Source organism: Maylandia zebra, linkage group LG15, assembly GCF_041146795.1.
Source record: "Maylandia zebra isolate NMK-2024a linkage group LG15, Mzebra_GT3a, whole genome shotgun sequence".
Taxonomy (NCBI): Eukaryota; Metazoa; Chordata; class Actinopteri; order Cichliformes; family Cichlidae; genus Maylandia; species Maylandia zebra.
The window spans coordinates 15,260,308-15,285,931 of NC_135181.1; the positions used below are offsets into that span (position 1 = coordinate 15,260,308).

At 39.2% G+C, this 25,624-nt stretch overlaps 2 protein-coding genes across 2 annotated transcripts; one reads left to right on the plus strand and one right to left on the minus strand.

Moving 5' to 3' along the window:
• The first annotated feature begins 1 nt into the window (after nucleotide 1).
• Nucleotides 2-4,606, plus strand: atp6v1d (ATPase H+ transporting V1 subunit D). Its single transcript, XM_004550451.3, has 9 exons — nucleotides 2-228; nucleotides 2,065-2,182; nucleotides 2,469-2,548; nucleotides 2,638-2,705; nucleotides 2,790-2,834; nucleotides 2,933-3,036; nucleotides 3,422-3,488; nucleotides 3,608-3,686; nucleotides 3,910-4,606. The coding sequence occupies exons 1-9, from the start codon at nucleotides 188-190 to the stop codon at nucleotides 4,052-4,054; spliced, it is 747 nt and encodes a 248-aa protein (XP_004550508.1). The 5' UTR covers nucleotides 2-187; the 3' UTR covers nucleotides 4,055-4,606.
• Nucleotides 4,607-5,453: 847 nt separating this feature from the next.
• Nucleotides 5,454-24,736, minus strand: pals1b (protein associated with LIN7 1, MAGUK p55 family member b). The gene is made up of 14 exons (XM_004550454.5): nucleotides 24,522-24,736; nucleotides 21,335-21,816; nucleotides 19,118-19,326; nucleotides 16,205-16,282; nucleotides 13,349-13,468; nucleotides 12,344-12,505; nucleotides 11,028-11,105; nucleotides 10,752-10,935; nucleotides 9,292-9,360; nucleotides 9,137-9,208; nucleotides 8,414-8,575; nucleotides 7,873-8,075; nucleotides 7,495-7,605; nucleotides 5,454-6,425 (listed from the first exon to the last, which is right to left on the minus strand). Exons 2-14 carry the CDS (start codon nucleotides 21,660-21,662, stop codon nucleotides 6,249-6,251), a joined length of 1,953 nt encoding a protein of 650 aa, XP_004550511.1. The 5' UTR covers nucleotides 21,663-21,816; nucleotides 24,522-24,736; the 3' UTR covers nucleotides 5,454-6,248.
• Nucleotides 24,737-25,624: the final 888 nt, after the last annotated feature.

The window sequence follows — 25,624 nt, forward strand, 5'->3', positions numbered from 1 at the left end:
CCAGCTGATCATCGCCGACAAGATCACGACCGTCAACTCGATCTGCTCTTCTAATCCTACACTAAGAGCAAGATTTTAGCTGTTATATGTCTAGATTAATAATTCAGGATTCGAGCTAAAGTTGTAGTGTTGATTTAGGGAAGCGGGAGTGAACTGAAAATCTCAGTAATCGACAAAAAACGGAAAGATGTCTGGAAAAGACAGGATCGACATATTCCCCTCCAGAATGTAAGCAGCTTGTGCGATGGCTAGTTGCTAAAGCAATGTAGCTTCGTTAAAGCTCATATACCACTGTTTTGTTGACATATTTGCTTTTATATATGAAAGTTGTGGATAATTTTCTGCATGCATTTGAAAAGCAGGGATCGCCGTTTTGTTTTGTGCCAAGGTTACCGTTTAAAAGAGGAAGAATCCTGCTGCTGTCATGTGATATTTCTAACATTATCCAAGTGTGAGCTGTCAGTCGGAGAGACTTTATTTTAATCTAATTTCACCTGCTTCCAGTTATATTACATTTAGGACTACTGAAACTGTAAAACACCGAGGTTTGACCCTTTTATCAGGTCCTGGGTGCAAATATCAATGAGCTATGTATGTAGAGGAGTGGTGCAGATTGTGTTGTTCCTTACCTTGTTTTAAAAATAACGCTATTACACAAATCACAGCATGTGACACCTTCTGTCCGTAGACTCTTGGATCAGATAAGATCTCCTGAAAAAAAATCTGAAATTTTTGAAAATTTCTAAAATTCTGAAATGGTGAAAAACAGAAGAAATCTCAGGAAAATTAATGGGATCTCTCTTCCATGATGGGAAGGGATTCAGCAGATGTTGTACAGCATAGAGCAACAAAAGTAAATTTATATTATAGACGATCAGGATGACATCGTTAACAATCTAACATGTAACAATCTGTGAGTAATGTGACACAAAAGTGGGCTTGAATGTTGATGGCTGTATATTTTCGGCTGCTCCCTTATTCACAAAGAGGGATCCACAGAAGATGGATCCCCATATTTAACTGGTCTTACTCCAGGGATCTCTAACCTTTACACTATGGAGCCATGTTAAATTCCAACACAGGCCTAAGGCAGCATATGAGTCACCTGCTCAAGTCTGGAAAGAGCTGGGGAAAGATTCTGATTTGGAAAATCTTATTCAGCCTTTATTTAAATTGAAAGTTATCAGTCATGATAATTTAAATGAAAAGTCAATGAAGAGTCAATGACAAGTGAGTTACAACTACTTAGCCATTTAGCAGATAAAATTCAACTTGTCAGCAGCTCATTGTAAGGTCTCCCACCAGAACTACAACACATGGACTTATATATTAGCTAGATGAAAGAGACGAACAGATACTACTACTTATTCATTTTTAAGGTAAGCTAGCAAATGGCTGGATGAATTACAACCCAGGCCTCCACACTATAGCCCTATAATATACAGGTTTTCCTGCTAAAACCAGTGAACCACACTGGTGCTCCAGAACAAACTACTACTCTTGACAATTAGCATTTAGTAGCCTGGTAGAAGAGGGAACAGAGGAGTTTCAGTAGTGGGTTTTTTTTCCGCTTCATGGGCGCAGGATAGCCCTGACCTGAGGGCATTGAAATAAACTCACTAGAGAGAATGTGGCCACCTTGATTAATAAGACCCTTTTCTTTCTGAACTACACGTTTCTTTGGACTTGGTACTCTTGGAGTATAAGACTTTAATAATGCTATTAAGGCTGTTCCTGTCCTTCAGAGATGACCCATTGAACCAGTATATGAAATGGGGAAAATAAGAAGCAAATCCATTTTTAAAAAAAGAGCTTTAACAAGCATAGAGGTCGAGAGAGAAAAGAGGAAAATCTGCCGGTTTAAAAAAAAAAAAAAAAAAAAAACTGGGGTGAGGGTATCAACTACCAGAGAAGAGAGACAGAGACCTTGGGATGGCCTAAGGTCTGAGTGAAAACATGACAAGGAGATGAAATGAATGAAACTTGGTTGTGTCATTTTACCCCTAATTTAACCATCTGATTCAAATAGTGTTAAAAATATGTGGGTTTTCTCTGGATTTGCAGGGCTCAGACCATCATGAAGGCTCGGCTGAAGGGAGCACAGACCGGCCGCAACCTGCTCAAAAAGAAGTCCGATGCCCTCTCCATGCGCTTCCGTCAGATCCTTCGCAAAATTATTGAAGTCAGTTTAAAATGAGCCTTCGTTTTTGGTCCTAATGTGGTCAAAAGAACCGATGATGCAACAAATACTTTATTCATACATCATGATCTTTGGTTGGAGGCTGTAGCTCATGATAATGCTCAATTAATCTGATACTAAGAGGTGTTTCTATGGTAATTAATTGGGTACCTTCATTGTTATAAACTAACAAATTACAGCCAGTCTGAATCAAAACCTCATGAAATAAAATCTTCCTGAAGGCTTTCAGCTACATGTTTCCCAAAAGTGTGTTTATTTATACTTTTAGACTAAAACCAAGATGGGAGAGGTGATGAGGGAGGCTGCCTTCTCTTTGGCTGAAGCTAAATTTGCTGCAGGAGACTTCAGGTAAGAATGAGAATAACGTGTCAGCGACGTGATGTTGTGTTCTGGTGCAGATACACAAGCAACTTCCATCTGTTGTTTTTGGCCTACAGCACAACTGTAATCCAGAATGTTAACAAAGCCCAGGTGAAGGTCAGAGCCAAGAAAGATAATGTGGCAGGTTAGCATCAAAAAATATTTTCTCATTTTTAATCATTTTTTTGTTTTGTTTTGTTTAAAATATCTGCTGCTTTTCTTCTTTTAGGTGTCACCCTTCCAGTATTCGAACACTACCAAGAAGGCGGAGACAGTAAGTCCAGTCACACGTCTGAGTTTGGTGTAACTCTACATCGGGTTTGAAGGGAATCGCAGAGAGCGCTCACCCCACGATGTGTTTGTGTCTGTCAGGTTATGAGCTCACCGGTTTGGCGAGAGGAGGAGAGCAGCTCTCGAGGTTGAAGAGGAACTATGCCAGAGCTGTGGAGCTGCTTGTGGAGTTGGCCTCCTTACAGGTAGGAGGCGCTGTTACATATTAAAAGCATGCTTTATAGTTAGGGTTTTTTCCCCCCAGTGGTATTATCATTGAAAAAAGCACAATGTAACGTCCCTCATTGAAACTAAAATTGTATTGATGATCTCAAATGTAACTGTGCACAATGTGAGTGTATAATCAAAGGCTCACATCCTAAATGACCAAAACAACTCGTGAAAACAAAGGGGTAGCGTCTCCCGCTATAGTTTGTGTATTCCTGCTGTGTGGCATATCACTACAACATTACCACAAAGGATACATTCGTACACTGAGCCTGTGTGGATTAAAGATGCAGATAAAATGTAATCTATACTCTAGAAAAGCTGAAGTTTAAGTGGAAAAAATTGCTCAATTTTGGTTTGCAGACATCTTTTGTCACTCTGGATGAAGCCATAAAGATCACCAACCGCCGTGTGAACGCCATCGAGCACGGTAAACACACTTAACATTCAACTGCAACCTTTTATTAATACATTTATTTATTTATTAATTTTTTAAATAAAAAAAAAAAGGGTTGGTGCAGGTAAAATAATTTTGAATCTGCTTTGCAGTGATTATTCCCAGGATTGATCGCACCCTCACCTACATCATCACAGAGCTGGATGAGAGGGAGCGAGAGGAGTTTTACAGGTGATGATGTTTTCTGTCTGCCTCGTGAAGGTTTTAGTGCATAAACCTAAAAAAAAAAACTTATCAGGAGGCATCTTTTGCATGTTTATTAGATATTCTTGTTCCAACTGGCTGTCCACAGCTCCGAATTCATTCTGTCACTACCCCAGCAACTTAAGTCCAAAACCAGACTGCCCAATCCTCAACTTTTGGTTATAACACAGAATGTTCTCTGCTTTGCCAGACTGAAGAAGATCCAAGAGAAGAAGAAGCAGCTAAGGGAAAGGACGGAGTTGGAAATAGCCGCCCGTTTAGCTGCTCTGGGACCCATCGCTGAGCCCGCCAACATGCTGACAGAGGAGGCGGATGAAGATCTGCTGTTTGAGTGAGGAACATTACAGGCCACCGACTTCACTAATCCTTTTATTTATTCTGTGCCTCTCTGGCCACGTCTGCGTGTCTTTACGTCAGCGATGAAAGTTGTTTGTTTCTTTTTTTTGTGTCCACGTCGTGATGATTAGTTCTGAGTGTTTCCAGATGTGTACAGGGATCAAAGTGCTGTTCGGTATAATACACAAGTGAGACCAAAGCAGTCTCTAACAAATTAAGCAAATATTACAATGAATATGTTTACACATGGTGTGCAAGTGATGATAAAGAAGCGTCCCGTGTGACCGATCACCTTGTAGATATTCAAGTTTTATCATATATAGAGGCATTGCATGCTGTACAGCTTAAAGTGGTTGTGGATTTCAGAGGGTGCGAGTGTGCGCCGTGGAGACCCGTCCTGCTGCTCACTTCATATCGTGCGGTTCCTGTTACCTCACTGCAGGCTGTTTACCATTTCACCAGAAGCCCCAATGTGACCCTGTTGTAAAATGTGATGTGCAAGTCAAAACAGCCCAACACTTCATCCAAATAAAGATGTTCTAAATATTCAACCACTGATTGAATTTCTTTTTTCCCCACTGAAGGGAAAACATTTTAAGTTCCATATGTGAAGACTGCTAAGAGACTGCTTCAAAACCTTTAATCAAGTGCAAATTATACTGTGTTTAAGCAAAATTAAATGTTATCTTTTTTCAAAGGAGATCCATTTCAGAGGTGTTCTCACTATTGGATACATCCCATTTAAGTGAGAGGAGAAACTGAATAAGGAACTTATGTTAGTTACCCAGTGGCTCTGGCAAGAGTGGCACCACAGTAGATTTAGACACATTAACACTGTGTTGAAAAATGTTTTTAACTGCAATCTAAACTTATGAAAGAAAAAAAACTCTAGCATGCTGATAAGTCTTTTGCCAGTTTGGTCAAATTTGTTTTGTAAACGTGCCTGATGGCCTTGATGGACATGGTTATTGCTTCCTGTTCTTAGCTGCAGCCGGTTTGATAGTCTACTGCTGTCACCCATCTGCTTCAAGGTTCAATTGTGCATTCGGAGATGCTCTTCTGCATACCTTGGCTCTGACAAGTAGCTAGTGGTTTAGACCAGCGCTCCCCAACCCCAGGGCCACAGACTAGTAACAGGTATCAGGCGGCGAGAGTTGAGGCTCGGGTGTGAAATTGATGGTTTTCAGGGTTTTTATTGTTAACTTGTCCTGACAAATACCCAAATATAACCATATAAAAAAATAAAACTAACACTGAAAACAAAACCTAAAAATTCTCAAACATTAAAAGCTAAACTCAAACCACCAAACCTGGAATCTGAACTGAAATGGAAACTCAGAACTACAGAAAAGATAAAAAGAAAACCTTCTCTTTGATATAAAAGCCAGACAAAATATGTGACTTGTTCACATGTGTTTTATTTTATTAACAATTCATGAGCACAAAATTGTGCTTATGAATTTGCAAATGAACTGCAAAGAATCAATACAGTATTTGTTGGAATCACACTAACTGCTCTTATCAATACTGATAGAAAAACAAAAAACAAAACAAAACCAGAAACTCGGCCGTACTTAGCAGCATTACTGTTTGTAACGACAACCAGCTACAGTGGTTTGTTATCACAGCGTAAAATCATAAAATGAGACACAAAATCAAATACTGACAATGGAAGTAACTCCAAACTGTGCAGATTACAGCAGATCTCTCTCCTGCACTTCTGAGTGGAAGACGGTGCCCTGCAAAAAGCACTGATGCTTCTCTTCTGTTTGGTACCTAAAGAGTTTCTGATCTGCTGCTTCATTAGGGAGTCAATTAAAAACCAACACATAAAGACTCCCACACACAAACTGTAACAGTAAAACACTTGATCCTTTGGTCTAGAAAATATGTATGTACAGTTATAAATAACTATTAAGCATAGAATAGAAATGGTTCTATTTTGTTGATAAATGACTTTGCATAAAACTGAGATCAACAGAGAAACAAAAATCACCAACAGACACACGCACACCGACAACAAAATCAAAGATTAAAATTGAGTCCATCCCTGTAACGATCACCTCCTCTACAATCGAGGAAAATGTGCAAGTCAAATTCCAGTGACAGTTTACCAACCGTCCCTGGTTCGTTTTTCACTCTCCAGTCTTCTGTTTACGTCCTTCGACTCATGGTGCTGGGACACAGTGACCTCTAACACAGCCAGGACGTGGGCACCCACTGCGGCTCAGTGTCCAGTTTATCTATCATCCTGCGCAGCTCGTGGAAAGCCTGGTCTGGATCCACGTTCAAGATGGTTGCATCAAAGTAGTGGCTGAAATTTTGCTCCATCTCGCGGGCCTTTTCAATGACCTCCTTCAGCATGTCCGGCTGTGCACAGGACATGGACATCAGTTCAAGAAACTGCAGTAGTGACTCTTATTATCACGTGTCTTCATTCTCAAGAGCAGTCTTCATGAACAGAGGCAATGTTTATTTACTGATTTTTATATCTAAATTGGGATCCAATACATTTAAACAACGGTGTACACACATAAAAAACGTGCCTGGGACTTTTCCCCACATATTAACTGCGATCTATAAGAATGTGTCATGTGTACTTCACACCATGTGTACACACATTTTTTTTAAGAGTAAGTCTGTTATGAAGTTCAAGTCAAAAATAGTGTGATAAAATTTAAAATAATTAAAAAAGGCATTTTTTTTTATTATGGAATCACCTTTTGTTCTTCATAAAATAATAAAACTGATTTGCCTTTCTCTTCGGGTGATGCTATAAATTCTTTTCTCTCTATAAGTTAACGCATAAATGAAAAGGATGAGATCTTGTTTTTGTTTTTTGATCCATTTTTTATTTTTATTTTTATATCATCATCTTGGCCAGCACTACTTCAAAGCCCGGTGCTGTGCTGACAGACTTTTGAAAAGCCGATGATGTGATGATGTCATTTTATTTAGTAAAGTGAGTAAAATTTATTTATTAATTAAGCGCTTTTCACAGACAAACAGTCGCAAAGTGTTTGTGTGGGCTTGGTTGTTTCTGAGACCATTAAACCAAACACCTTTCCTTCTCTCTACTTCTTCAGTCACAGTTTTGTCTAAGAGTTTATGGTCTAAAGAGTCTTTTTTCACAAGCAAAATTACCCAGATTAATTCATGACTAAAGCTGGGATTGGGAATTGAGCTAACAGTGTATGCAATTTATAAACAGGACTATGTACTGCTCTCCATGACTGATGAAACAATGCCCCTTTCTGCCTTTGTGTTTACACACAATTTCACTTTTGTTTGGTTTGTGTGCATCTTGCCTCTAGTTTTACTATCTCATGGCGATTCTGTGAGTTAGAGACCAGTTTTTATGCAATATATGTGAGTAAATAATGGTCATTCCCTGCTCTGCCTGAACTATGTTTTCTTTTCTGAGCTGGTCAGCGTTTACCTTTGGTGTTTTCCCCTCTGTGGCCAGCAGGGTGCGTAGTCGCTCCTGAGAAGGAGGAGCTATGAAGATCACATATGGCTTAAGGTTGGAGGATCTCAGGACTCGCAGTGACTGACAGAAGAAAAAAATCAAGGCACAAAGAAACAAAATGAATGGAAAGAGCAACACAAGGGGAAAAAAACAGATTAAATATGGTGTCTTCAAATGTGTTATTTCAGCTTTGATCAGGCTTAGACAGGATTAAGACTTATGTTGAGGAAATGAAAGGGGGTCATTATGTTCTGGCAGGGCCACAGTGGTTAAGATCACAGATGAGGAAGGATCTAACGGGCTTTGTAATTAACATGTTAGTGTCTGGACAGTAACGAGGTCTCTTACCCTTGTGTGTAGGCAGAGCAGACAGATGCGTCCAGAGTTGATGACGTGTCGGACGGAGTCTGTGCTGGTGCCATACAAGTTCTTCTCGTACTCCCCCGATTCAATGAACTTTCCCGTTGCCAAGTCGGCTTCAAATGCAGAACGGGTTACAAAATGGTACTCGCGCCCATTCCGCTCATGTATCCTCGGGCTCCTGGTTGTATCTGAGCCGTTAAGAAGGACAGATATAACTGTTTTACATTTTCTGAGCTTTAAGTTGTCATATATATATATATATATATATATATATATATATATATATATATATATATATATATATATATATATATATATTATATATATATTTATATATATTTTTTTATTACTTTTTTTTTTTTTATTTATCTGTGTGACAAACAGTTGTGCATTATGTGATAAGTTAAATGGTTTCACTTCTTTACTGAACACCAGAAACACGTTCCGCTCATCATCTGAGGTCTGTGTTTAACATTTCACGTCGCCTCGCTCTGGGCTCTGTTGCTTTGACCAAGCGGAGACTTACGTGGAACAGCGACAGCAAACTTCTCAGGTTCGATGGAAAGAAGCCTCCGGCGCAGCTCATCGTGACCGCTGTTTGTTGGGCCGATCAGAGCTATGGGGCGTTTGCGGTTGGCAGGCTGGTGATAGAGCGACATCTCCTCATAGGTCAGGATGTCATCGTAGTCTGAGGAGACAGCATGGGAGGGGTTATTGAAACATCCCTGACCTACATACCAAATTACTTTGAGCTCTTGGGCTGACCTGTGACCTCTCTGTGGAGGATAGAAAGATGCATGGGATTAAGAGTTCAATAAATTTACTGTGTTTGAGTAAAGTTTTTTTTCCATAGTGCTTCATATCTGACCCTCATGGCTCACAGTCTGCCACTTTTAGCCGTGGATCAGGTTCATTAGAACAGTATGTGTGCTACTTAGTGAATATTTGTGTTTCTATGTGTGAGCCAATCACAGCACAGGTTCCTCCAAGCCATTTAGGCACCTGCTGGTCACCTGTTCGTGCGCCCTCTGATCCTGTCTGTGAGGGTAGGACTAATCTGACCGGAGACACACCAAGTCTGATCAAGCTGACGTGAGAAAGACGAGACGTGTCAGCTCTGGTGTGGAAGTGGTCTTTCACGTGTGACAAAGACAGAGCGACACTGGGTTAAGACTGTAACCAGAGCCCACTTTTAAATGGGATTATTGCTCAAACCACTGAAGAGCGACACAAGAGAAGAAAGCCTTACCTGTACTTTTGCTGGACTGTGACGTGCTCTTCTTCCTCTGTTTCTTACTCTTCTTTGGGTACCAATTCTTCCCTGTTATTACAAAGAAATTTGCTTTAAAAGGCAAATTATCACAAGACTGTTAAAACACGCTGAGCACGTTAACTTCGTCTTACCTTGCTGCTCTCGACTTCTGTCTGTTAGAGTTTTCTTTAATGTCTCTCTCTGTTGCTGGAAGCTCTTACCTAAAAAAAAAGAGAACATACAGACAGTTATTAGTAATTTATATAAATTATATTATACTGGAACATTATTTGTGCCTAGACTGGACGATTACTACGTGGCCAGAAACCACCAATATTACAAATCCTAAGCTTTTGCAAGCCTACTATTGTTTTTCTTTCTCTACCTAAAGAGGGGGAGACAAAAAGATGGCCCGCTTTCCATTTCCAGTGCTTAACCCTCTCTTTCGTCCCACCACAACAAGGCCTAGGTCAGAAAGTAATCACAAATAATTCTCAGGTGTTTGCTTTAATCTGCTTGACGTGCCAGATGGATGCTGATTCCTGCCAGGATAGTAGTGCCAGATTAGCTATTAGTCACTTTCAAGTACTCTTCTGAGACTGGGTTTCCAGTTACTAGAAGGGGTCGAGCACATTACTGGCTTATCATTATTTTATAAGAAGCTCTCCTATGTAGCCCATGCATTAATTATTAAAGATTTTATTTCATGTATCATCTCTCAGAAATATGCCATTTTGGAAAGTTGTTACCACGATGTGAATTAATTATGTGTGTACGCTACAGGCAGTGTCACAGTTATTCTTTCTGGCAATTTTAAGTGTGTAACCCCACAAATAGTATTCGCTTTGCATATATCCATATACGGGCTACAGTTTTTTGTGTTGCTTTTCCATTATAGATGATACTCAGTACATCTAGTAATGATTAATAATCAACAAATCTACCCAAGTTATATAATTTCATATCTTAATGTACACATTTCCACGTAGCATTTTGTTTGTGCTTACTGACCGACGGTTTAACCTGACCACAAAAATAAATACAATTCAATTAAGTTTTATTTATATAGCGCCAAAGTACAACAACAACAAAGCTTCGGTGTGCTTTATACTGTAAGACAAAGACCCTACAGTATTCTGGAGAAAACCCCAACAATTAAACGTTCTCTATGAGTAAGCACTTTGCGATGGTGGAAAGGAAAAACCCCCCTCTTAACAGGAAGAAACCCCCAACAGGACCAGGCTCAGGGAGGGGCAGCCATCTGCCACGGATGGTTGGGGTGTGAGGGGAAAGAGAAAAGAATAAATAAAAAGAGCTACTCATACCAAAACAGGAGCTTAACATTAAATAACATTTTACTGCTCCTCCTCTTACACATTTGAGCCTTGTACATTGCAAAAGGTATTAAAAAACAGCATGTATATTTTAAAATATAATACGATGTGGGGTTTTTTAATATAGTTATATGTCTTTTATTACTCCATGCTGTGTGTATGACATCACAACTATATGTATTTGTAAATATTATGCAGCATTATGTCCTTGCTGTTATTATTTGTCCTTGTTAAGCAATAAACTTCATAATGAAATTCAGCTCCGGTCTGACTTCTACCTGGAATGAGTCCAGCCAGGGGCTGGTTTTCCTCATCTCCATCCCTGTAGGCTTGCCACCAGTTGGAGTCATCCTGGCTGATGACATGGAGTATATCTCCCTTCTGGAAGGACAGGCCCAGCTCTCGACACGGCACGAAGGGGTCATCAGACGGGTCGTAGTCAAAGTACGCTCGTACGTGCATCTGAGGGCAGGGTTTTACATTGTGAAGGACTCTTGCACGCATGCAGACAGGCCATCTCACGCACATACGGCCACATACTGTAAGATACTTACCACAGTCTGTCTGTGCAGGGCAGGTTTAATCTGAGAGCTGGGGATGAGGAGGAAGGTCAGAGTGCCATGCATTTGTTGCTGTGGAAAACATGAATTGCAAAAAAATTGAACACAACAGGAATATGAAGAGACATTATTCATTTACTTGTAATTTAGGAGATGGATTTTATATTCTGAGAGCACACTTAGTTCAAACAACTATTATTTGCATATCTTTTTTAAATGACAGCTTGAAATTCAATTTGCCTAAACAACATTTTTTTTAGCAGTAACATTATTTTATCTATTAATAAGAATTATATGTTAAAACTCTTTTAGAAATATTCATTTATTATTTCAATTTAGAAATAATCATTTTTTAAAGTTATATTCTCTGTGAGTGAAACCTACTGCAACCAGCATCTCAAGTAAGATACCTGTTTTATATATATATCCCGATGCCCTTTGTGACATTAAAGTTACAAACAAAGTGTCCAGGCAGCAGCAATCTGAATGTTCATTACAACATGAAAAAGTATTTGTCCCCTTCTTGATTTCTTAGGGTTTGTTTTGCATATTTGTCACACTTACATGTTTCAGATCATCAAACAAATTTAACCCCTTAAAACCTGAATCATGAGAGACCTGTCAGAAATCTTTAATTTTTTGATAATGGAGTGTTTGTTGAATCTTTAGACAAAATATATAAAAATATATCAAATCTGCATATGTGAGTTTTAATTTGAAGAACATTTGCTACATAAATAATATTTTCGCAATTTAGTAATTAAAAGTGTGTCATGCAATTTCTATCATCTTTTGGGGTAAAAAAAAGTCACACTGATGATGTAGAAGTCTCAAAAACTCACAAAAACACATGTATCAAATATGATCCGCTTGGCTTTAAAGGGTTAATAGTAGTCAAAGATAACCTGAAGAAATACAAACTGCAGTTTTTATTTTTGATTATTTAATTTATTAAGGGAAATAAAATCTGCCCACTTATTAACTGGTTGCGGCACCCTTGGCAGCAAGAACTGTAATCAATAACTGGCAATAAGTCACATTGCTGTGGAGGAATTTCTGCCTTTTCTTCTTTGCAGAATTATTTTAATTCAGCCACACTTAGTAATCCTTACTTGGATTAACTTTTGATCTTAAAATCTGTTTGATGAGCTGACGTTTAAGATTAATTTAACATTTATGGGGGACAAATATTTAAAAAAAGAAATCAGAAATGGGACAAATAGTTTTTCACGTCACCGTATTGAAATACTTTGTGCCATTATTAAAACAAAACAAACTGCTATGAAAAATAAAAGAGCACTTGAAATTACCAGCAAGTCGTGGACTTCATTGACGTGTTTCCCACGGATAGAAATCCCGTTGATCTCCAGGATCTCATCTCCTTCACTGAGGAGGCCACTCCGCTCTGCTGCTCCGCCCTTTACAACACGGCTCACCACCACACTGTCCATGTCATTACGTACTGTTGCACCCTGATGACCACGCACAGACACACACTTACAAAGTTTGTACAGATGGCATAACAAGAAAAAGACCTTACATTGAGCAAAGACACAAGTCTGAAGACACAAGGAGAGGAACGGGTGTGAATACAAAGAAATGCGACCACCACTTTCATTTCCAATTCATTCCCATTGGATATGGGACACTCAGGCTGACAGGGATTCATTCTCCTCCACAGTTTGAATGCAACAACCCTTCCAATTCCATCCTCATTTCACAGGAAACCAGAGTCAAAGGAGAAACATATGTGGGCGCTAGGGCAGGTAGTTAATGATGACTATGTACTGGTGCATGAAGACATGACTTAAGTAATTTCTGCTAACTATTCTCCCTCGGAGGCCAAAGGATGTTATAGTACAACTCTACATTTAATATTAAAAGGATTAGTATACCTTGCTTGCATTCCTAACATGATGAGCCACCTTTGGGAGTGGTATTGTAGGCTCAACTGAAAACTACCGTCTGGTATCTGTTCTCTTCTCTACTGATGAAGTAGGGTCAGGTTGACAGAGAAGCTGATGTACGCTACTGAAAGTAAGCAGTTTACAATCCATGATGAAATCACAGATGCACATGTGCAACTGGTCAGAATGAGACTTTCAGACAGTGAACTCAAAGTAAGAAGCAGCGCAGAGACATACGACGAGATAATCTTGAAGGAACACTAGCAAAAATGAAATCAGGTGAGGCATTTTTATGACATAGCTAATTTTTATGGGTTGTGTTGCAATAAATTATGATTGACTATCCTTGTTACCATGTTTCTTATTCTTTCTTTGCAGATACAACCAAAAAAATTGATGACATCTCACCAGTGGAGTGTCTCTGGCCTTCTCCAGCCGCACTAATTTAACCGTCTCTCCGAGGTACTGGGTCACACTTTCCTCTGCCATTTCCTGCACTGCCACGCTGTCATGGGCCTGCATCAGTGCCTGCAATGCAAACACACACATATATTGTAGAGAAAGAGTATGATCATGCAGAAATATACAAACATGTAATGAACAAAAATAAAGTGTGAAAGGAATAAATGAGGACTTGAGGAGAAACAAAGGATGCTGCGTTCTATAGCAGTTGACATGGGAAATAAAATGATCATAAATCTTATACGGTTTTAATCAAATTCTTCACGGCTGTGATTTTTTAATGTAAAATGATGAAAGACGAAGTGATACCAAACAAGTTTCCAGACCCCTTTGACATGCACCTGCAAGCAGAAGCATCCTGCCACCCAATCTTTTTTAACAAGACCAGTCTGCAAACCCACCTCTAAGCCAGAAATAATACAGATATTGCTCCTTCACTTCATTTAATGTGACAAGCGCTCGGTACCCCACGATTAATAACCGTCGGTCCAAATTAGTTTCTCTATCCTGCAGCAGAGGGGACCTGAGAGAGCAGAGGCCGGGCTAAGCTTTGGCATACACGCAATCCGTCTTACTCTCCCCTGCATTTAGGAGTCAAAATGCACGGCCATCAATCATCAAACACCTTTGGCTGGACTGCTCCCGAGGAAACGGTGTCCCAGAAAACAATGAGAGGGAGACAAGGGGACTTGAGGGGGCCCTGCTCGTCTCTCACATGTCTCTATTAGTTTTTCACGTGAAGCCGTTTACCTGTACTACAGGGTGACTCATGTGAGCCTCTGCTCCCTGCAGAGAAACAAACATAATCTGTTCCAATTTCTGTGCCACAAGGCAGACTCACATCTCATCACTCTGCCCCTGCCGGCTACACGGTTCCAACTCAGTGGAGGGGTTAACCGACATCGGGGGTGGGAGATTGCGATGCTTCACATGGTCATCTGGGTCAAACATCAGACCCTGTGGCGCTCCCCTGTCAAGACCCTCAACCATAAAAATCATAGCAGAGTAACGCACCTGGGGTCTTTTCTCACCTTAGTGCCTCGCTAATAGACGATGACAGCCTGATAATGTGACTTCATTTTTTCCTACAGAGGAGTCACTTTAGTCTAAACTGACAAAGGCAGAGTGTCACGCAACATCAAATAAATGCATTTTCTGTTGTTCTTTTCACGTTGACACACCAATTTGTTTTAAAACAAAAACTCCCAATGTAATGCTGCAGGGGTTACCCAAAATGAAGCGTGTAATGTTTTTTTATTTTGTTTTTCTTTTAAAACAGAGCTGTGGGAGTGGCCTTTGTCTACTGCAATGCTAATGTTTCTGTAAAGATGCAAAAAGCAGCACATGAGAGAGGAGCATCTTAATTGTCCAGTTGGTCAGCTAGGCCAGCAGCAGCCTTTGGCAGTGTACTGTCAGGTCATTACTACACGGGTTACGGACAAGTCGGACCTCGTTATGTTGAACTGTAGCCATGTCACAAACAGTGGACAAAAAAGCTCTTTAAGCAGTCCGACAAGAAGGTTGCTCAAAATTACATATGCGTAATTTAAGGACAGATATAACATTTCACCAATTTACAAATTACATATACCTAAAGTCATATTGCCACATTTAAGTTTAAATTTTAAGTGTCCCTCCATAACAAGTAGGCATGGGCCAGAATGGTCCTTTTTTTTTTTTTTTAAACAAATTCAATTTGTCTGACATCATTAGTGCTAATTTCAGTGAGACAACTCCAGTTTAAAATGATTTATTACAGCGGCAAAACATAGTTAGAGGCTGGCATCTAATTTCTGAGCTCATCCCTCCCTGCAAATATGATTGATGAGTAAATACCCCGCTGGAGACTACATATGGATACTGGGTTGGTGAATGGCTCAAAACAGGTGGGAGTGGAGATGGGCAGGACTGACATGTCAAAGAAAGTGATGGTATATTCTGCAACTTGAACAGACCGGAGGAGGGAGTGTTTGGACACATGAGCATAAAGTGCTAAAGCTTGAGCTCAGTGTTTGTACTCCTTGCAGGAAAGCTCACCAAAACACTACTGCTTCAACAACACTACACATCTATATTAAAACTTATGGTTGTGCTCAGTAAAAATGTGTAAAAAATAAACTAGCATAACAAACCTAATTTTTCACAACCTTTATTAAAAAAACAATTTCATTAAAAAAATTAATTTAAAGGAGGTGGATGAACAACACACCAAATGGCTAATTTAAACTGCTTGAGGAACAAGTTGATCTTGAAAAAAAGCCTGACACACACACAACCTGAATAACACCTAAAAATAAGAGTTTTAGAATTAATATGTCATAGAGGATTTAAGGTCTTTAATAACCATCCGCCCTGGCCAAGTGTCCTTGATCAAAACAGTAAATTCCATCCATTTCATAACCCTGTGGCTGTAATGATGGAGAGCCTGACCTCTATATCTTTCATTCAAGAGAAAGGGCCCTATTTCACCTTCTAATAAAGTGCACATGACAGCAACAGAGATGTAAAACTGTCCAACTGTCTCTGAGCTGGTAGGCAGCCAAGTCTTATGGTTTATTGGCATATTCTATACTTCCACTAGGACCTCTGACATCCTAGTGGAAGGTGCAAGAAAAACAATTAGCCTTTTGGAAAGAGTCCAGTAAAACATTAATTATATTTCCAGTTGTGCAATTATCAGAATATTAACTAAATAAATGAGTTGGCCCAAAAGGTTCTGCAAGCTTTCTCGGCCTCAATGGTGCTGCCTTATAATAAAATTGCGGGTAAGGAGAGGTCATGGCTGGGAGGCTGATCTCTGACCTGGAGATGAGGATTGGTGAGCAGAGCTCTGAGCTCTAAACCCTCCTTATGTTGGCTGGACTGGAGAATCTTCTGTACCTGAAGAGAAACAGAGACACACCACAGTAAAATAATTCTGTCAAGAGCTATAAACAGTGCATCAAGTCAGAACAAACTGTCAATGGCTAATTAAAAACGTTTAACACAATAGGGACAATCAACCTCTTAATCTTTTATAACATGACTTTTAAGTCATCTAATAAGTCACAAGAATCCAAGTAAAATTAGAAAGTTAAATCCCCCTTTATCAAATTAACAGATATCAAATGTAGACCTCAAGGATAATTATGTATCCTATTTACTAACTTTACAAGGTTAGTTCTTCTTTCACACTTTAACATCTGAAAGCAAACACTTGATAGTTCCATGGTCTTCTCCTTACTGTACAGCTAATGGGTCTAACTTTTTATGCATAGGAGTAGAACGCTATGATGAATAATATATAAGTAAAATGTGCATGAAAGGTTTCAACTAATGACTTTATCACCATTGTCATGGACATTATTTTCTGAATCTGCCCTGTTGTATCATATTTTACAAATGTAGCTCTTTCATCTTGTGACCCTCACTTGTTTTGCTGTCTGGGTACCAAAACGTACATACTGTAAATATCTATATGAAGTTTAGATGCTAAACTGTTCCCATCCTAAACCCACGTACACCATAAAAACCATGCTAGTGGCACATTCTGGTAACAAGCCTGTGGCATGGAAGAAACGTTTTCCAAGAAAACTGCAAGACAAATAACATTTTTGAAGTGATCTATGTATAACACAAGAATTTCCAAACATTTGGGGGGAAAAAAGTATATCTTTCAAAGTGCACACAAACATAGGTCCCTCACACAGAGTTAATTTGGAACCGCTCATGTAACTCACAGCAGGAGTTCGAATTCCGTGCAGAAAACTGCTCTACATACAGTCTTGTTAAATGCAAGTTTCATCCTGTGTTTATAATGTGCGAACTTTGTGTTTCACCAAATTTAACAAGCACTGGGGACTGGAAAATCCCCGATCTGAACGGCAGCATGTCAAAATTCTGGTCGATTTCCAGCCTGTCAAAAAATGTTCCGGTTTTCTTTCTTTCCTCTCTTTCTCTCTGTGCCATTTTAATCCTTTGGCTCTTGTGTTGTAATTTCATGAAACAATGCAGTGGCTGTGGCTTTGGACTCTTCATGAATAATCGCTAATTATTTTGGCCTTCTGTTTCTTCCCCTTCTTCTCTTGTTTGGAGCTTAGTTCATCCGTTACACTAATCAAAGCTCTCACTAACAAGGTGACGCACTTTCCCTCCCCCCCCCCCCCCCCCCCTTAGTGGTGCGGCGCCGCGGCCCACGCTGCTGTAAGCTGCTGGAGTTTCTTTTTCTGGCTGCCCAGATCCTGGCTTCCTTCCCGCAGTGCGCTGCACTGCTCAGCCAGCATCAAGGGCTGCCGAGAGATTAGTTTACCCAGTGGTCAAAGTGAGTGTCACACAGAACAGCCACTTAGTTTAGACATGCTGCAGCTCAAACTTTAATGCACTGATAAGCGCTTCGGGAGCTGGCCCGGCGGATGGGTGCGCACACTGATTTACTGTACACAAGAAAGGGAAGGGAAGACAATGTGCTGTGTGCGTGAGGCAAAACAGATCATCACACCCAGCCTCTTTATCTTCAAACCACTCCTGTCATGACTGGAATAGCAATTCTGTTGCAGTGCTGCTTGCTGGCCTTTGAATGAACTCTACACAGCTCACAGTCTGTTTTGTTGACACAAGTTGTACTATTACACATCTAGCCATCAGCTAAACATCACACTGAACGATGTCCTGAAAAGTCTCCATTACATTCTTTCATGTTACACCTATCACAAGTTGACACTAATCCTAATGAAGTGCCTATTGTGGGTGTAACTTGCCACAGATATACAGAGCTTCTATGTGTTTCATGGCAAACCACATCAGAATTTCAGTCTTTCTACAAGGTCTGTTCTGTGTGACAGGCTCTATTTTGAACACTGTGTGCAGAGGCTCAGTTCTGCTGGGACACAAATCAATTACTGCTGCTTTGCTTCAGCAGAGACCAGCTGGTGTTTTGTCAACAAGGAATTCAGGTGTGGCAGATTACCACCTACTCAAACCTAAAGATTGAATTGGTTTGTTGCTCTCTGTCACCTTCTGTACTGCAGCTCTGCAGGCACTGTAAACTGTTATTTAAATAGAAAACAGCAACTACCCGATGAAAGGTATCAAAAATAAAAAAAATTAGTTAAAAAACACTCATTATTTTTTATATTTACAAATAACCTGAAATACACCTTCCTCCTTTATTTCCCTGTCATATCATCCACTTTTCAACCTAATTGTCATATTAACGTTCTTGAATCTCTTTTGTTGGCAGCTCACTCAATTTTTATGCGCAACCTGGATTTCACATATCCCTCATTTTTGTTTTGACTCACCTTGTTAACCGCAAGACAATTTACATTTCATAATTATTCAGACTGGCATGGCTGTCTTTTGGGCAGCTTTGTTGAATTAATCATCACCTCGAGCAAAGATTTTTCACGCTTCACTGAGTTTGCTCAGTTGCTTTACTCACATATGCGCTTTGAAAGCAAATATAAACTGAAAGGGTCCAAGGAATTAGGAATTGCAGCCCGAGTGCCTTTTTGCCTTTATGCATAAAATGCAACCTCTGCAGAGGCCACCCTTGGACTAATGAGGTACAAAACTGGTTTTGTGACGTGGTTCAAATAATTAAAGTGAGGGCTTCATTATTCTCAACGCAAGACTGTGAACAGCTTCATCTGCAAATATAGTATTGTATATTTGTATACATAGTATTGCCAATGTTTCAGCCGTAACAAACAACTAGAAAATGATCATCCCACATACCTCCAGGCAGAGGTCTTGAGCTTGTGATGTAAGGGGGGAGGTGGGACTGACTCTACTCATCTGCTGAGACACAGCGCTGTATATTGAATAGGCAGTCCTGAAGTCTTCCTTAGTGAGGAGCTGCGTTATAAGCTCCACATCCTGCTGGCTCTGAGCATCAGTCAAGCAGTGCTGCACCCACTTCAGAGTCTGCAGCAACTCCTCCAGCTCTGAGAAAGAATCACAGACAGTGAGTAGGGGAACAATAGTACAGAGGCAATGCCGAGGAAAAGTCAGGACTTTAGCTTTTAGTCCTTTAAGTTTAAAATTTTCCTCATTGTTTGTCTTCTAGGTTTACTTTTCTGGCAGCATAGCTTCTTACTGCAATTAAATTCTAAGTCTTATACCTGTATATCAAAGTTTTCCACTAGCACATTCTGTATTTGGCCCAGGGTAATCTCTAGCTATATCACACATAGATCTACAACCTTAGTACTGCAGCACACAAGCTGTCTGTTGCTCTTAAAACATGTTATTTCTAAGTCATGTACAAAATATTTTCATTTTCAGAGGCATAATTACTTTAATTTTAGTGGAACTAGAGCTGATTTTGCTCCACTGCTTTCAAAGGTAATAGCCACCTCTGCTGCAAAGCCACCACGCATACTGTACATAGTATGCTTCTGCTAAATGAATAGTTGTTTACTTTCAGTGCAATGAAAATATAAAAAGAAGGTAGAAAATTTTAAGATTAGCAGTGCAATCTTCAGGAGTCATGGCATAAGAAAACATTTGGGAGCAAAAATCAAAACAATAATTAGACATCTTGCTGTGGAGGTCCAGAAATTTGCTCCCAGGCCACTAGTTATCTATGAGTCTTTATTTTTAGTCAACCTTTGTTTCAGTTCAGTAGTTGCTACAGTGTTTACACTGGAGATTTAATATGGAAGATAGTAAGAATACATTTTGTGGCATCCTTTTTTTTTTTCACTTCACATTTTCTTGGACAACGTTCATGAAGTAGTTTACAGTCTAGAGTAATGTTTATTATTATTTACTACTGACTGAAATTAGATTTTTATAACTGAACGTGCTAAAAAGTAGCTTGACACCAATATCATCTGAAGTATTTATATAGTAAAGAAATAATAGAAACTTTTAACTAATCCTACAGAATATTGTGTGTATTTTATTATACCACAGCAAAGCTCTGTCAAACCAAAGTCTTAGACGGGTCAAGGTACACAGGGACTGTCTGTGAAAAAAAAAAAGATAAGACCCTGAAGACCCGGTAAAAGTTACTTCCCAGGAAAATCACACTGTTTCTGTCCAGCTGTGATAAAAAAATTTTTTATTATCATTATTATTATTACTACTGTTGTTGTTGTTGTTATAAATACATTAGAGTATGGGCTGAAAAAAATGACTTTAACAATTTGTATTTTACCCACTAAAATAAGGCTCATACTACATAAATCATGATCACTGAGTGCATCCTAGCTATATACTGATGACCTTAAATGATCTTAAACTGTATAGAAAATATAACAAAGACACTTTTTTCAACATAAACAAACAAAAAACATGTTGATCCATAGTGGTGTGCTCTTAACAAAACGTATGACGCCTTTTGTATGGCCTGCTTTAACAACGTGCTAACCTTATTTACAATCAATATTGTATGGATGTAAATAATGGTGCTAAAGATACAGAGGGCTGTTAAAAAAGAAAAAGAAAGTTTATCCACTCTTCTTCTAACAACATTTTTTTTCCTGGAATGCTGAATTTTTTATTTTTTTATTAATTTTATTGCTATTTCTGGTTTCTGTTATTTTATTACCGGTACTATATTTATATTTGTATTGTACAGCACTTTGGTCTACCAGGTGTATTTTTAAAGTGCTATATAAATAAATGATGATGATGATAATGATGATGAATTTTGTGCTGGGTTCAGCTAATCACGCACCCTATGGTAGCTGGGATAGGTACCCTGCAACCCTGAAATGGATAAGTGGAAGAGAATGGATGGATAGGTTCAACTAATCAGTGGAAACTGGACATCAGTGACACCAAACCAACCATCTTTAGTAACATCTTTCAATTTACCCTTTCACTGTTTAGTCACTAGTTTGACTCTTTCTGTTTTACCAAATTTTTTCTTAAGTATGCATACATCCCATTCTTTCAGGCATGTCTTCCTCACTGCAATCTCTCACTTCACACCTGTTAACTCACCGACTACAGAATCCAGGGAACATGTGTCTTTGGTGGCCTTTTCCTTTCCCTCAAAGGTGGGATTGTCAATGCCCACTTTAGGGTTCTGCGACAGCTTCTTGAGCCTTAGGGAAGAGTTGAGGTCAATTTCATGCTTCAACCTGCTGTCCTCTTCCCTCCTTTTTCTCAGCTCCTCTTGGTAATGCTGGATCCTCTCCATGTGGGCACTGCACTGTGGAGATTTGACAAGGCTGCTTTCATCCCCTGGACAGTCCACGGCCCTCTCCCTGTGGCTCTTGATCAGGCCTGAGGCCTCTTGCACATAACCGTTCATATGGGATGTGATCATCCCTGCTGCAGCAGTGTACCGCTCAAAGCACTCCAGTGTTTCCTGAGATCTGCTGGAGTGTTAGGAGGGACTGATGCTGAGACTGCTCAACTCAGGGGCCATACTGAAGCAGTGGAAGATGTAGTCCTTTTCCCTTTTTCTGTAATTTGTCATCCTGAAATTCAAACAGAAAGTTTCAAAGGTTTAAAACACTTCCTCTAAGTGTTTACATGCTTAATTCTAAAATATCTTTGAGGTCTTTGCTGCCAGCACATTTACTTTTTCTATAATTTTACAGATTGTAAATTAAAAAGAGTGTCACTTAATTTATAAATAAATGATTTGTTTCTTGTTGTTGTTGTTATATGCTCTCAGCATTTATTTGTTCACACTTGAAATAAAATACACCCATAGAAACATTTGCAAGCCTTATTAATGTAGTCTATGATCATGTAATATAAACTATGATTTAAACACACTATTTAATATTAATTTATCATTTAGACCTATTTTCAAACTAAATATGCAAAGATTTCCTACTTAGTTTCTCAAATTGTTTTCCCTTCACCTTAACTTTGCAGTAAAGCGAATATGTTATAGGACTGTTTTCTGCTACTACTAAGTAGCAGTTTCAGAAGTTGTCGTCTGAACCTGAATAACTGTGTTACTAAAAAACTTGCTCAGGCATGTAAACCTCATACTGAATCTGTGATGTTTCAGCAGCCTAGACTTGTCATGTTGAAGTTCTTTAACGTCTCAAATGACTCACATTGCAAAATTTCAGTCATGCTGAGACTTTGTGTTGCCTGTTGATCAGTGCCAGCACCGGCTCCCACGTCCTCTCATCAGTCTCACCACTAATCTAACTCCTAACAGGAAAGGCTTTTTAACCTTAGTCAATTAAAATCCCTTGAGTGCAGCTCCATCCAGCCATTTTCTTGTTTACACTTATCCCTAATTGCTCACCTGAAAAACTTAATCAACTCTATTGTATGTATGGGTGCCCATTATTCGATTACATACATGTATATAGTAACTGCTACTTTATTTACTTTTAAGGACGTAACATGCATTCATTTGATTCTGGTAGTACAGCAGACATGAAGCTTTGGTCAATTCATGAGAAAACCCCCCAAAAAACTTTCAATAAGTGAGTAGTGAAAGTGTTTTATAACAGGACATGTAGAAAGCCAAAACCATGTCTTCATTTCTTACATAATGTGTTTGTGTAAATACCATATTGTGGAATAGCTAATACAACCAGCTATGGCTTAAATACATTTCAGGATTAAAAGCTTGATTTTGAAAGCTTTCACCTGACCTTATTGCAAAGGCTTTGCAGTTAAGACAACCTTTACATGCAACAATAAAATAAATATAAACAAAAACTGTTGCTGAATGCCACCTCTCTTTTGTAGTAAGTCATATACTCACGTCACCCATCACTACATGGCAATCCCCCCTCCCCCCCCCTTTTACCTACTTCTCAAAGCTAATTACGGCTGGCAGTCTTGTCTCTCAAAACCCTCCCTCATGGAAGCATTTAGCTGTGTTTAGAGTGGCGATGTACTGCTGACAAACAGCAAAGACTGCCAGCGTACCATCTGTTCCCAAGGGCTTAATTAAGCATGGGATCTCATCCTAGCTTGGTGGCCACAGCAGAAGTGGGAATATGCTGGGAGGGGACAGGATACCTGTGTGGAAGACTGAGCATGAATGTGCACACACGCACACAGACCCACTCACCCACCCACCTAAACATAAGCAAGTAAGACAATACAAACAAAAAAAAAAAACTGGTTCCAGTTAGATATTTGCTCAAGGGATTAAATATTTCTGGGAAAATAAATACTGATGCCAAATTAGACAGCGATAAATGGCTCAAATCAGCTCACCTACCTACTAAAAGATTTAGGTGACAGTGGAACACCAAACATATAAAACCCTTACAAAATAACATCATGAAGGAGGACATCCCATGACCACACACAAATAAATAGGAAACGTTATCGTGAATCACCCTGAATTCCTAGTTTTTCAGACTATGGCTCCATTAAACTTATCACCCCGAAATTAGCTTTGAGCAAGTCCTGGAATATTTGTCATGTATGTCATTTACTTACTGAGAGCAGTTTAAAAGTCCTGAAAAATGTTTGTCAAGTGAACATGGTGCACATAATAATTTTGCAACAAAAGTGTTAAAGCCTGCTCCGAGGATAAGGTATTACAACTCACTGTAAAATGCGGATAGCACCCTACACTGGCATGCTTTTTCTCGGCCAGTTTCTCTTTATATGGCCTTACAAATGATTTCATAATAACTAGTAAACATGGGAAATGGGCTTGTACCATTCCAGCATAACAGTAGATACTGTGAAATGTCTAATAAAGGCAAATAAAGACGCAAAAATGCTTCTTAGTTAATTGGTAACTTTAAAATTTGCACAGTGAATCTTAAAGCACTTGTAATTTACTTTCTATTCCCAATGAGACACCAACTGTCTTGTTAGTAACAAAGGTAGAAATAAAATAAAATAAATGAGTTTCAGTTCATAGTATCCATAAGTCACTGAAAATATGAATATGATAAATATGACATGATAGCTGGAACAGGCAAATTGTAAGGAGTTAGTGTCTAAATATTACTTATTGGGTTGAAACATTAATTTGTAGCTTCGTACAACTTTTAAAAAGTAGCAGCACATTTCTACAAAGCAGTACCACATCCGCTTAGAATAAGCAGCGGTCCTAATTTAAAAGTGTAAAATTGGATTTTTAATCAGCTAACGTAACAATAGCAAGGAACTTAGCTTAGTAGCATGGTACCGCTAACTGCGTAGCTTAACGGTAACTGTCCCGCAACAAACTCGGTGTACTTACCGCTTTAAAAATAGCGAAGTGGATGAGATTTTCGTATTATTTTACTGTCCGTCGCTCAGAAAACGTGTGATTTGTTCACACAAGTACGAGCAGGATAAGGAAGACGTGTCTCCCGGTCTTCACAGAACCATGTTCAGCCGCTGCTGTGAGTTTTGTCCGGGCACAGTCGGGAACACTTGTGGCCATTGCTGTGGAACTGCGCTTGTTGTTTTGAGTCGTCTCCGTGGCAACACTTGCGCCCCACAGCGCCCCCTCCCTGTCAGGCACGCGATGACCCCCAATCTGCCGAACTGCACCATGTACTTGAAGCCGATTAGATCAGTGACGCAGTGAGTAAGAGTGAAAATTTCCCCCATAAAATCCCTGTTAAAAGTCGTGGAATCAACAATAAGGTTAATTTTGTTTTCTTTGCTGAAATGCTGTGTTTATACATACAACTTGTGTGCAAATGTGCAGACTGCATGACAGAAAAGCAAGGTTCTAAATTACTGTTTCATTTTGTTCTTACATTAAAGATAAGATCAATATCTTTTAATCACATGATAGATCACAAAATGTCAACAGTTAGGGAAAGAAATGCATTTATTTTTAATAATTCACACTATAAATGAAAAAAAAGTGAAACCCTTTAGAATATAAACAGAAATAAAACTGGATAGTTTCAGAAAACACTCACTTTGAGAAAATATCCTTTAGAGCACTGTATTTTTAAATTCTTCCAAATTCGTATTGGAAACTCGCAAATAATGCTTCATTTCTTGCCCAATCCTATACAAGGTTTTAACCTCAGCAGGCTTGACCACGTCTAAATGCCTAAATGTGGTTTCTCCCATGTGATTGAGTAATACGATATTTGCATAAACAAGAAACTGAACAGATGTAGCTAAAAAAAAGTGACCAGCGGGTGTGAGTACATATGAAACATCATTCATATGATTCTTCGCAGACTAGCGTGTGAGCGTTACTTTAATGCCGCAGCCTGTAAAAGTCAAGTTAGTTCTAAGCGCTATATAATTTATTTTGTGACTACATTTCTTGAAAATGTGCTCTAAAAGTCCAAGCTAACTGTAAATTAACCTGTCTTTATTTTAGTGAAGTAAAAG

What these genes read in the sequence shown, in the direction of transcription:
- atp6v1d (XM_004550451.3), top strand. Translation starts at nt 188, where the DNA reads ATGTCTGGAAAAGACAGGATCGACATATTCCCCTCCAGAAT. An exon ending in GACATATTCCCCTCCAGAAT is followed by an intron (nt 229 to 2,064) that starts GTAAGCAGCTTG and finishes CTGGATTTGCAG; the next exon opens with GGCTCAGACCATCATGAAGG. An exon ending in CAAGAAAGATAATGTGGCAG is followed by an intron (nt 2,706 to 2,789) that starts GTTAGCATCAAA and finishes TTCTTCTTTTAG; the next exon opens with GTGTCACCCTTCCAGTATTC.
- pals1b (XM_004550454.5), bottom strand. Translation starts at nt 21,662, where the DNA reads ATGATCACATCCCATATGAACGGTTATGTGCAAGAGGCCTCAGGCCTG. An exon ending in ATGAAGTCCACGACTTGCTG is followed by an intron (nt 11,106 to 12,343) that starts GTAATTTCAAGT and finishes TGTTTTCCACAG; the next exon opens with CAACAAATGCATGGCACTCT. An exon ending in CAGAGGGGAAAACACCAAAG is followed by an intron (nt 6,426 to 7,494) that starts GTAAACGCTGAC and finishes TCCTGTGCACAG; the next exon opens with CCGGACATGCTGAAGGAGGT.